The sequence below is a fragment of the Formica exsecta genome, unplaced genomic scaffold (assembly GCF_003651465.1).
Source record: "Formica exsecta isolate Colony F162 unplaced genomic scaffold, ASM365146v1 scaffold365, whole genome shotgun sequence".
NCBI lineage: Eukaryota > Metazoa > Arthropoda > Insecta > Hymenoptera > Formicidae > Formica > Formica exsecta.
Window position 1 is genome coordinate 299,492 of NW_021850897.1, and position 13,080 is coordinate 312,571.

The 13,080-nt window shown below is 36.8% G+C and overlaps 2 protein-coding genes across 2 annotated transcripts; one reads left to right on the plus strand and one right to left on the minus strand.

Annotated features, from left to right (window-relative positions):
* Window positions 1-1,547: 1,547 nt before the first annotated feature.
* On the plus strand, window positions 1,548-9,141 carry LOC115239168 (protein artichoke). Its single transcript, XM_029813537.1, has 10 exons — window positions 1,548-1,711; window positions 1,777-2,947; window positions 3,127-3,833; window positions 4,653-4,977; window positions 5,232-5,498; window positions 5,870-6,023; window positions 6,200-6,412; window positions 6,660-7,437; window positions 7,711-8,075; window positions 8,415-9,141. Exons 1-10 carry the CDS (start codon window positions 1,548-1,550, stop codon window positions 8,915-8,917), a joined length of 4,647 nt encoding a protein of 1,548 aa, XP_029669397.1. The 3' UTR covers window positions 8,918-9,141.
* Window positions 9,142-9,283: 142 nt separating this feature from the next.
* On the minus strand, window positions 9,284-11,363 carry LOC115239169 (26S proteasome non-ATPase regulatory subunit 7). The gene is given in 7 exon segments (XM_029813538.1): window positions 9,284-9,885; window positions 9,888-9,939; window positions 9,941-10,213; window positions 10,298-10,501; window positions 10,570-10,748; window positions 10,836-10,928; window positions 11,089-11,363. Coding segments are annotated over 7 exon segments (1,119 nt in total). The 5' UTR covers window positions 11,264-11,363; the 3' UTR covers window positions 9,284-9,742.
* Between the last annotated feature and the right edge of the window lie 1,717 nt (window positions 11,364-13,080).

Genomic DNA, 13,080 nt, shown 5'->3' on the forward strand with positions numbered 1-13,080 from the left:
TTTTTTAAGTAAACACCGTATACATAAATCTGCTAAATGTAACTTTATCGCTACCAACACAAAAAATACTTTTTATATCATGCATTAAAAAAATTTTATATAAATATCAATTGGAGCGATTAAAAGCGATTTTCAATACTCAACTTTCTAGAATTTTACTTAGATTTTCTATTCCACGGTCAGATACTCATAATGCCAAATACTTGCTTGTCTCGACGAAAACGGAATCTTTGGAACTACAGATAATTAATTTTTATCATCTAAGCTTGAAAAAGAAATGATGATACCAATATACTCGCGGAGGCTCTCGAAATGCGGAAACAGATGCATCAGATAGAGACGGCTCTTTTCATTGATGCAACAAGGCACAATCTCGAATCGTTTATCGCATATATCGACGTTTTTCACGTACGAATGGCTTTTCAGGCCGTCCGATTGTTTTATTTCTTCTTAAAGACCGGCGTATTATGAAATCCTTGCGTTTCCGCGTGACAAGATCTTCGTGGTGAACGTCTTCCTTATCTTTCTACACACACGCCAAATTGCAATCTCTTTTTACATTAATTACGATTTGTTCTTCTCACGTGGCGATTATGCAAAATATTATATCCTAAAGTATTATTCGCTAATAAGCAAAGTAGAGGAAGCAGAATAAAATATTATCTGATTCTTCTTCTTCAACTTTTTTCAACTTTTTATACAATTGTATAATTTTATAATATTTTATATTTGACATTATACTTCGTCGATAACTCATTAAGCGAACGAGCGCTGCGTGCTTGTAAAATATGTAACAATCTCTCCGACTTTCTTTTTCTTCAAGGTGCAAATTTTTTAATTTTTGAGTCGTTCTCCGGTTCTCTATTCGTCGTTACTATATAGACACATCAAGAGAGCACTCGCGCGACGGCAATTATTACGGACAACGATTGTCCTAGCGGTCTTTAACTTTGCTTACGGTACGGGGCATCAATTTTATCGTCTACGACCGTGACTTGTGTACACGCGTATAAAGATGCTTAGGACGTCGCGCCCAGGATACAGAGGCATACCGTGACGTCCGTGAAGGGCTCTTAACGCCTAAAAATCTGACAATTATCGGTCGTTGTTTCGTCTCGCCGTAGACGAGGAAACGACGTAATTATTTTTATCGCGTGTCTCGTCACATGTGTCGAAACTGTTATTTTTTTAATAGCCTTTTGACAATAAATTACATTTAATGCGTAAAATGCGCGTATAAGAGCGATCTTATAACGCTTCTGAGGTTGAAGGAAATTGGGAAAAAATTCGAATGTGTCTTTTCATGTTACTTAATTTAAAAAATAATTATTTAAAAGAGTTTTGAATGTGTAAGATTTAGTTATCAATCTTTAAAACGTATAATCAATGTACGATCCATAATTGACACATCGAGAGTTTCATAGATTCATTTACTCAGCGTCCGATTTCTTTAATTTTCCTCCAAATTCGTATTCGTTCGTTTGCGTGCAAACGTATGTTCCAGAAAATGCGGAACTGCTGCTCGTAGACTACGGTCCAAATGCGCGATGGTGAGGCCGTCGGAAGGCGGTGGACTTCTGATAGTCGGCTGGCTTCTGGTACTCCGTTCCATCGGTGCCGGTGCCCAGTTAGATTCCGACTACGGATGTCCGCCTCAGGAAAGGATACTGCCCTGCAGATGCTCGACGCGCGATATGGAGATTCAAATATGGCAAGTTGATGAGAGGATATTAATCCCGTGTGCTGAACAAAATGCCATAATAAATTTGCGCGCAGGTGCAGCCACAGCGAATTACCGAAGGTGCTGGAAGGCTTGAAGGCGGTCAGTCACTACATGAACCAACCGGTGGACGAACTGATCTTGGAGAACAACAACTTACCTAGTTTGCCCGGCAAGGTATTCGCGACCTTGCGAGTCTTGCGCCTGATGCTGCGAAACAATCGGCTAGAGAGGGTGTCGTCCGGCTGGCTGGAGGGTTTGCACGATTCTCTGCTGGAGCTATTTATCGTCGAGCCCGATTTGCGGTCTTTACCTGTGGACAGTTTGGAGAATCTGCAGGGTCTCGAGGCAGTGACGCTGCAGAGTCGCGTGATGAAGCGACTGCCCAAGTTCACTGGTTTGCCGAAACTGAGGTACCTGCAGATCAACTCCCCGGCCTTATTAGAACTCGCCCCGAGAAACTTTCGCGATATTCCCAATCTGGAGCAGCTGCACGTATTCGGTAGTCCGAGGCTGACGAGACTGGAGGCCGGCCTCCTTCGTGGTCTTCCCCGACTGGAACTGATCAACGTCACCGATTCCGGAATCCACTGGATTCATCCGCGGGCCGTGATCGATTTGCCGGAACTCAGGGAGATATCGCTGGTCGGAAACGCGATAGTCGATGCCGGTATGGTCGGTCGGGCGTGCATGGATCTCCCGTCGTTGTCGGTGTTACATCTGGATCGGAATCGCATCAATCGCCTCGGCGAGGGCTCCTTCGTCGATCTCCCTATCTTATCGCGTATTTATTTATCGCGCAATCATATTACGGAGATATTCGCCGGGGCTTTTCAACGGGTGCCGGCTCTCAAGTCCGTGGATCTGAATCACAATCTGATCCATCGCATCCACCCGGAATTCTTTCCGCATCGAACGGGAAATGCGTTGGAAGAAATATGGCTGATTAATAATGATCTTAGTCATGTGGCCGAGATACGATCAGTGCTCGAAGCTCTGCCAAGATTAAAATTTTTAGACGCCAGTCACAATCAATTAGAGGAAATACCCTTCGGTGCTCTAAGAGGCCATCCCACTTTGGAGAGGCTTCATCTGAACCACAACAGGCTGGCATTTTTGCAGAGAGAAACGTTCACGGCAATGCCGGCGCTCAGAGAGCTTAGACTGAAGAATAATTCTTTGTCGAATCTCCTGGAAGCTCCTTTCTGGAATCTGCCAGCGTTAAAAGTAAAAATTTTGTTGCATTCTCTAAACATTAGTAATGGAAGCAAAAGTTAAACACATATTTTTTGGATTTTTTATAAATAATTTTAAATAAAATTTTAATTCTTGGAAATCACGCATTCTTTTGATTGAAGTATCAATGATATTTCATCATTTTCAATCAATTACCTGTCTGATTTCAGGGTCTGGATCTTTCGGAGAACTATTTCCGTCATATAGAGCCGCGTTTATTCGATAATCTACCGAATCTCAGACGACTGGATCTTAGCGGTAACGCTATTGGACTCATCGAACCCGAGTCCTTTCTCAACACTCCGACGATGGAGCACATCAACGTCTCCAGAAACGCCTTATCCGTTCTTCATCCCTTGACTTTCCGACATCTGACAAATCTATACGAGTTAGACGTCGGCTGGAATCGTATGCTGGAATTGGTCCCTGGTCTACCGAAAGACATCGAGCACCTTCACATGCCCATGAACCGTATCGTCGCTCTGCCGGTCGTGTCCTCTCAGGATCTAGTCCTACCCGCCCTACGATCGCTGGATCTAAGCGCGAATGGAATCGAAAGAATTCTGCCCGGCACGCTGGCCGATCTGTCAAACTTGAGAAAATTGAGTCTAGGCTATAATACTTTGAGAGTTGTAGACGACGGCGTTTTCGATGGACTCTCGAGATTGGAACAATTGGACTTGAAATACAATCGATTGGTCACGTTGCACGGACGAAGCTTTCGCCCTTTGAAATCGCTAATGGACGTGAATCTTAGAGGCAATCGAATGGAAGTTCTACGACCAGATATATTTCAGGAGAATACACGATTACAGAGGATTGATCTGAGCAGAAATAATCTCGCCCAAATTCCTCACGCTACCTTCGCCAACACCAGGTAAGAGTTTTAATAGTTTTCATATAGAGAATTTACAGTAAAATATATATTTGCAATTTATTTTTAAATGCCTTAACAGTTTATTATTTATGACATCTTATATATTTGTTTTTCTCCAATATACATACACATATATATACATATATATATAAATATAATTGTATATATGTATATTGTATATTATCATGTAAAAAAATATCAATTTGTATTTCAATTTTAATTCTTAAAATTTAGTATATAATGATAGCAATTGTGTATTAACAATGAAGGTAATTTTCCCCTCCTTTGTTACCTCGTGTTCTAGTGAAAAAGCAGTTTCACTCGTGGTTACTTGATTGCATCACTCTTAAATTGGTACCTAGAAAGTTCTTCGTGCACACGCTAATATCTCTTTCTTGTCGTTGTGTAGCATCGGCCTGGCGTGTCGACTAATTTCGGAGTAACTTGGTTCACTTTTATACGTAATTTTATTTAAACTCGTCCATTAAGTTTAATTTTATTGCATCGAAATTTAATCGCATGCTCTTTCACAAAAGCGTACTCTAGTATAATATACTTTAATCGAATTTAAATGTAGGTATAAAACATGGATAAGACAGAGATAGCTCTTTAATAACAATCTATTTATACTAAATTTTATTTACGATAAATTTACAATAAACTTTCTTTCGTCAAAGTTGGTTCAAATAACACTGTAAAGAAAAATTAAAAAAACATCCTAATCTCTTACACATTTTTAAATGTCTTTTTGGAAAAGAGAATAGATCGTTTAATTTCCATTCCGTGCCCACAAAATGACAACGGCAATGTCAATTACAGAGACCTTCGTGAACTATACGCCTCGCACAACACTTTGACCGAGTTACCCGGATCGTTGCACGGTTTAAAGGTTCTTCGAGTTCTCGACTTGAGCTTCAACAAGCTGAACATTCTATCGCCGGAAACGTTAAGCAGCCTTTCGTCCTTGCTCGAGCTAAAACTCGTTAGAAATCGCATACGAGAATTGCGGGAAGGTGCGTTCGACGGGTTGCCGCGGCTGTCCCTGATCGATCTCGAGGATAACGATCTTAGAGTGATCGAGAGGAACGCGATCAGAGCTTTACCGGAACTACAGGCCGTCAGACTCGGCAGGAATCGATTGCAGGTAATAAATTGTACTTAATTTTTTTTAGATTCTTATTCAATAAAACTGAAATAATTTTTGTTTGATGAAAATAAACAAAACTTTGCCCCTTGAATAATTTACTTCTTTAGATGCAATTGAAAAGTTTAAAAAGCTTCATATGTGTGAGCCGTATTGTATGTAAATACAATATATAATATTGTTATCTGATTTTTATATAAACAATATTTTATATATAAATATTGAGTTAAACAAGCGGGGGTCTAATTTTCTAGTCTATCCCAAGTGGCGCTTTCACCGAGCTACCACTGCTGCAGAGTGCGGAATTACAGGAAAATCGAATCCAGGAAGTCGCTAATAATGCCTTCATTAACGTGCCACACTTGCTATTCCTTAATCTAAGTCATAATAATCTGCCGGGATTGGAGTACGTAGGCTTGGAGAGTCTACACTCGCTGGAGGTTCTCGATCTCAGCTACAATCGTTTATCGAGAGTCTCAAGCGACAGTCTGGCAGCTATGGAGTGGCTAGTGGAATTAAAGGTATAGTAAAAAAATTTCACAATATAAATTTTAAGACATATAAAATATATCACGTATCTCTCTCGCTCCGATATATAAAATTCGTACTTTCAAAATATTTATGGGTGTGTAAAGCGACTGCGCAATTTGTGAAACATTTATTTTGTGCGAGAGGTAATCTGTAAAGAATTACAAATGAAATGGCTAGAGCGCGAAAAGCGCTTCGCTAATAAAGGAGAATACTTTCTCGTCGAGAGTGAAACTCCTGCGTGAACCATAGTGCGAGACGAGCCGTTCTGCTGGCGGAGCAATTATTCGTATACTTGCATCGTTAATTAGGGGAGATAGCCGAGGCCGCGTTTTACATAGGCCGTTTTCCTTTCTGCATGCAGATGGACAACAATCGGATTTGCGCCGTGCACGGTTCGCCTTTTGATGACATGCCGAGATTACGGGTATTGAGTCTGCGAAGCAATCGAATGACCGCAGTTTCCGAAAATGCTTTCAAAAGACTCAGATCGAACATTGCTGTTCTGGATATCGACGGTAATTTAATATTAATTGAATCGATAAAAATAAAAAAAATTTAATCAAATTAATTATATTTAAGATGAAATATATCGATTTCTCTCGACGGTTTGTCTCAATAAAAGCATCGCTCAATATTTGCATATTTTGCCATACGTCTTTATATTTACATCTTTTTCTTATTTCCGAGAAAGGAAATCCATTATCCTGTTCTTGCGGCATGCTTTGGCTACGAGGATGGCTGCAGCAGGCTTCCTCGGAAGGTCCTAGATGCGCTGACGGTTCTCTTTTTAGAGAACTTAGATTATCGCGTCAAGATTGCCAGCGCGAGAGATATGTCGAACCGGTCCATCCAGGATGCGAATCTGAAATGATTAACGTTGCAACGCCTTCGGTTTCTTCATCTGGTAAGCCACTAATAGCCGAAATAAAAGAAATTAATCACAAAGTAAATTCAGAAAAATTAAATCTCATATTTATCTATTATTTAAAAATTATGTTATATTTTTTACACAATGGTATGTTTTGTAATTACACTTTAACTATTTTAAATATAATTAATTGATTAATTCTGATGTCATTGCATTTATAAATTTATAGCAAATAATTGCCATATCTTATTGCGGTTTATTAAATTATATTGAAACTTGTTAGCGTTCGGAGTTACAGAGACGGTACCGTTCTGGATGAACCTAAAAGACTCGTCAACCCAGAAGCCTTCCATTTCCCAGGATTCCGATTATCTATACGAATATGTGGACTATCAGGACAACGGAAGCGACACGAGCACATCCGCGTCGCCGTCCAGCGTGTCTACCATCAGTGTGCCCACTCAAACCGTAAACATCATCCCTCCGCCACCGCAAACGCAGAAGCATCAGACTCAGAGGAACGAAACGTCACCGGTGAAAAAGAACCCTATGATGCCACCGTCACCCAGCAGCTCCGGCTTCACCTTCTTCGGTCTACCTCTGCCGAGCATGAGTTTCGATTTGTGGGGAAATTCGAAGAGGAAAGCCGAGAGGAAGGAGTCCTCGTTAAAGCTGGATAGGCCCAGCCGAGGACGTTACAGATCCTTTCCTCCCACGGAACCGGAAATTCACAGGGGTGGCTTCGTGCCGCTGCCGCGTGCCCAGAGCGGATTCGTGCCGATCGCCGATCCTAGATTGATGTACGAGAAACAGGAGGCGAAGCGCGAGAACATTTCAAAGTCATTGAGTGCGAGCAATAGTACGCAGATGCCGGAGGAACGTCCACGAAAAAGCGGAAACAGCACCATCACCAGAGTGGAAAAGATCGTCTCCAGAGTCGGAAAACCTCGGACGAGTTTCCGGGAACGAGAGGAGTTAACCACTGCACCGACATTCGACCGATCGACCGATTCGAATAATTTCAATTCTCGTAAGATTTTGCCCGACGTCAATAAAATCAAGTAAGTAAAAATTGTTCAAATTACTTTTTCTTACAATATTCTAAGTCTAACATATAATACGGTAAAAAGGGATATTTTTCAGACTCTTTGCCACGATTCTTTTAATTAATTTTTATTAATGGTTTACAATTTTAAAAAAATACGCATGTATGTATATCTTGACATTTAAAATTTTTTTTTAAATTGCTGTTAAAATTAAACTTGCTGTTGTTACCGATATTCGTTCCTGGTTAATTCCTTCGGACGTTATTTTTTTTTTTTTTTTTCATTTAGCTCTGACGCGTTCAACGCAACGAAAAGTAGTGTACCGATAATTGTGGAGGAGTCATCACAGGAAGCTCACGAAACGTCGGTGTCCACCGAGATTTACGAGGACGAGAGTCTAGAAGTAGATTCGAAAGAAGTTAAATTCATCGAAAAACCACAGATGGAAATCGCCAGTAGAATAATTTGGACCACACCTAAAACGATAATGACGGAAACGGGAAAAGTTCTAATTACCAAGGACATTGTGACGGCAGCGATGGAAGTGGTACCGTCACAAGAAAGCAACAATAAAGATTGGGACATTGAAATATCCGAATATGAAAGGAATTCAACTCAATTGAGCACTACGACTGACTCTTACCATGAATCTGGTATGCTAATTGATTTTAATAAATATTTTGAAATGTTTGATACATTTATATATCAGATACACTTCATTATTAGATCGCTTGGCTGATAAATCTGTAATCGTCTGCTAAAAAATAAAATCTGTTAAATTAGCAGACAAAAAAGACAATTTTGCTATTGATTTGTGAACCTTTGATTCTAATTAACAAAAAATCTAATGCCAAGAATCCATAGAATTTTATTTCAATAAAAAATCGGCTCTATATTCTTATAAAACTTCGTGACTGATAGACACATTACATCGCGCAAATGCAACAAAGAAAAGAAAGAATTGTAATAAATAAAAATTTGTTACATTATAGACAATCCGCAAGTGGCAAAAACAGATGTGCCGCACTTCTTTGTAACCACGACATCCTCCACATCGAATCCGCGCCCGAGAGAAACCACGACTACGACTTCTCGAGGAACGGAGGCGTCCGCTTTGTCCGCGCTTCTGATCCCGGGAGGACAATTACCGTCTTCGGGGCCCTTGGGAAATTTACGTCCGCTCGGTAGATCCACGATAACCAAAGTCCCATCGCCGTACCTTAGTCAGAATGCCGAACAATTGCGGGAGAGACAGAAATCGGTCGCTGCTCAGAGAAGCGCCGAGATCGTCGATCACACGACGACTGAGATCCAGAACGAGGCGTTCGTCATCGACGAAGAAGCCAGAGTGCTAGACGACAGTCCTTTCAACTGGTATTTTCAACATTATAATGATACGAATTTGGAACCTTATGTAGGTATAGCTTATAGCGGTGCCGCGAAAATCGATGCGTATCGATGGTTACTTTTACTTGCTTTTAGAATCTTAATATAGAAAGAGATTTGGAATTCTCTCGTAGAGAGAAATCTATAAATGGTTTTTATAAATAGACAAATTTATATATCGCTAAAGAGATAAAGACGAAAGAGAATTCATAAAAGATAACATACATTGTAATATCTCTTAATGAATACCGCTATATGTCTCTCGAATCACAAATCATACATGTGTAGGCATGCTGTAAGGATAATCCCGTGCGATGTACACAGTTGAATTATATATGTGTATCTATATATATATATTTTGTCCGAGAACTATTATATGTACAAAGATCATGCTCGTAAGTGTATTTGTGTTTTTATATATATATTTTTGGTAAGATATATATAAAGCATTTTTATGATAAATTAATAAAGCAAACTAAGAAAATAATCATTTATTAAAAACGTAATACTTTCTCTTTTTTAACGACTTGTGCATTTCCTAAGAAATATGTTATCTATGATATCTATCATAAATGCTGTTAAAACTTTAAATTGTTTCAAACATATCTGTGACAATCTAAAAAGATACTTCTTTAACATCAATTAATCTAATGATTAGGAGAATTAATGAATGGATGAGATTGAAAACAGATATGGAAAATAGCCTCGTTTTTTATACAGTACTATTGTTTATATATATCAATGGATTGTTAATTAAAACATTGAAAATATAATGGTTAGAATGATATTCTGTAAAAATGTCTTAATCCTAAATTCTTCGGTATATTTACTACACCATTCATTACATTCAAAATATGGAAGTGTTAAGTTTTCTATTCTTCTTTGTGCCTAATATTTTAAAAATTCACAGAATTATGCCGGAATAGTTCAAAAATCACAATATGCCGTTGTAATACATATTTAAACTGTCATCATTATTTATAAATGGGATGTAATTCTGTACAAATTGCGAACAGACTTGCTTATTACACACAGAATCGATAATCGTCCTCAACTTTAACAGTTCCAATCTTGCAACTGAGCAATGCTCCAATCACTGACTTTTAGCTTTCGCCTTTTCCTCTCCTTTTTTCTCTTCTTCTTTTTTCTCTTCCTTCTTTGTATCTTTCTTTCCGTCCGTTTCTTTTTTCTCAGCATCACGATTAGTCAGCTTGTTGTTGATCAAATTGTGTAATGCCACTATGGACCTAACCAGAGCTGCTAGATATACAACTAGCATTTGATCATTTGTCTTTACATATAACGAATCAACGAAACTACTTTGAGTCATATCTGGTAATAAATTGAATATGTCCTGAAGCTGGTAAACAATTTGATGATTTATAGGTAATTTTCCACTGCCAACCTACAAAAATAATTTATTTTCGGATATAATCAGACAGTAATTAATAACTGACTGAATTATTTTCTTCCACAAATCAATATATACCTGAAGCAAATAATCTCTAATTTCCCGGATTTGTTCGTGAAGACCTTTCAAGCCAAGTAATTGATTTGTGATTCTTTGGCTGAGTGTACCAACTGTGGTATCTTTGATATCTCGCAATAAATGCTCCACTCCTACCTCTTCTGCTTCTTCGGCTCCAATTTCACTTGGGATGTGTTCAAAAGTTTTGGAGGTAGGGGAACCATCCTGTGGACAAATATTTTATTATATATTTTTTTTTAACAGATAACTAAATAATGTATACATAAACATACATCGTGTACTTCTTCAACTGCTTGATATGCCTCCGTAGGAAGTCCGAGATCCTTTGGTTTGGCATCAATAATCACCAAGACTGAATTGGCGCAATATCTTCTTATTAATTCGTTAATAGCGACATCATTTTGATGTAGCTTGGGTCCGGTATGGTACCAGCCTACCACCTTCTCACGAGCTAAAAATCAACAAATATGGAATTGTAATAAAAAATTCTTCCATATAAATTTTATAGAACTTGCACACATTATTCACAAGTCTTTACCGTTGACTTTCTTGAACATTCCGTACATATTTTCCAGATAATCGTGATCAAGGAACCATACACTTTTATCTTTGTCATCCTCATCAAAGGGTACTGAAACGCAAATTTATTTTTTAATACTTTACTAAGCTTTAAAAACATTTACGATTCAATTTTTAATACATTTTTATACCAAAAAGAAATAGAAGAATTATCTTATTGTACATACAAAACATTTTAAATAATATTGTAGATTATTTGTGAAAGTCCTAACCTGCAAAACTGTTTGATACGTCCAAGATTCCCTTGGCCCTCCAGCAGCCTAAAAGTACACCGACCACTCTCTTTTGGTTTCCGATTTTTCCCATACGATTAAAATGATCCACCACGCTTAATAGTACCAGCGGGTGAACCACAACTTTCGTTGTCACAACGTCTTGACTCGGCATTTTTAGGAGCAACTTTGAAAACGATACACAGAACACAGACAGTGAAATCACCAACCGCCACTAAACACGGTCATTTGAAGATGACAAGAGTGGCATGTGGCATGTTGTACCAGAGAAAAGCCTGAGAGAGGCCACGCCGCTGTTTTTCGAAAGATGCTTTTTCTAGCTCGTACAGTAGCGTCATCTAGATTCATTTCAAAGCCGCGGAACTACATGGCCAGATTCACTTTTCGGTGCATGTCCGTACTAAATACATAATTGTGGATTAAAAATGCAGAGAAATATTATGGATTTATTAATGTTTTATTAGTTGCACGTCATATTTTGTCATTCTAGTATATATTACAACGATAATAAGTTATAATTGAAATAATTTTATGTATATGCGCATGTAAAATGAAATATAAATTTTCTTAAATTAATTTTCTTAATAATTTTTTTCCTAATTTTTAAATATAATGTGTAGAAGATATTTACAATAAATTGCATTGATTTTTTTTTATTCTTGAAACGAAAGTATTAAACATTTTGAGCATTATTAAATCATATTTTTAATTTATATAGCTTTTCATTATTAATTTTTTTTTATAATTATATTATTTAATTAATTTTTTAATTTATGAATTCAGTTGGATGCACTTCTGCGCATCAATGCACGTTAAAAGCTATTATATAGACAAATTTATGTAAGCATAATTAATTTATATCTATATTTTCCTATAGTTTTAACCGTGTTTTTTTAAAGAGTTTTAATTGTTGATAGCGTTAATTAATTTTTTCACGATTGTATGATCGTCGGTGATACTATCAGCTGTCAGATCTTCGCAAAATATTATAAAATGTCAAAAATTGCGATATCTTGAGCAATATTGTTTTTTTTAGCATATAAAATGTTAAGTGTTTTTTCTATCTTGTGGAATTCCACTTAGAATTTTAATTAAAAAGTTGGAAATGCGAAAATAATACTTTTCTCGGGAGATTTAGATATGTATTTATACGATATATTATCAAAAAAAAATTAAAATAAATTGCATTAATTTTTTTTTATTCTTGAAACGAAAGTATTAAACATTTTGAGCATTATTAAATCATATTTTTAATTTATATAGCTTTTCATTATTAATTTTTTTTTATAATTATATTTTGAGTGAAGTCAGTTTGATCACTTTGAGAGCTATTAAACCAGATTTGTCATGAACATATGTTCGATCGAAAATGGGTTTTGTGTGAATTTTATTAATATAGATATAAAATACATCAATAATATTAATAATGTAAAATACATTCCATTATTTTGGATTCAAAACACAAGATTTTTTGCTCTCATTAATCAATCAAAGGCTTACTCGAAATATTTCGCATTGTTTAATCTAATAACCCAAGTACCCCTAGAATCCAAGACAGAGTTTATTAACTTTATTCATTAATTGGTCTCAGAGCGATCAAACTTGCTTCATTCGAAAACGCTATATGTTACCGCCGGCATAGCTCTCAGGTTCATTAGAGTACGCAAACCTCCTCACCCGGCAAATGCCTTCATTAAGGTAGAGATACCATCGAGAAGGTAACATTTTTATTATAATTATTTAATTGAAATACAAATTATTTTGTTTCATAAAATAAATATACACTATATAATATATATAATATACAATATATTATGTGTAATGTAAAATTTAGAATAACAATATACAGAATTATAGGATATATAACATAGAATTTGTAAAATACGATAAATTTTACATATAATAACAAATAAATACAATATAATTTTAGATACAACAATTATAAATTATTATAATATAATTTTATATATA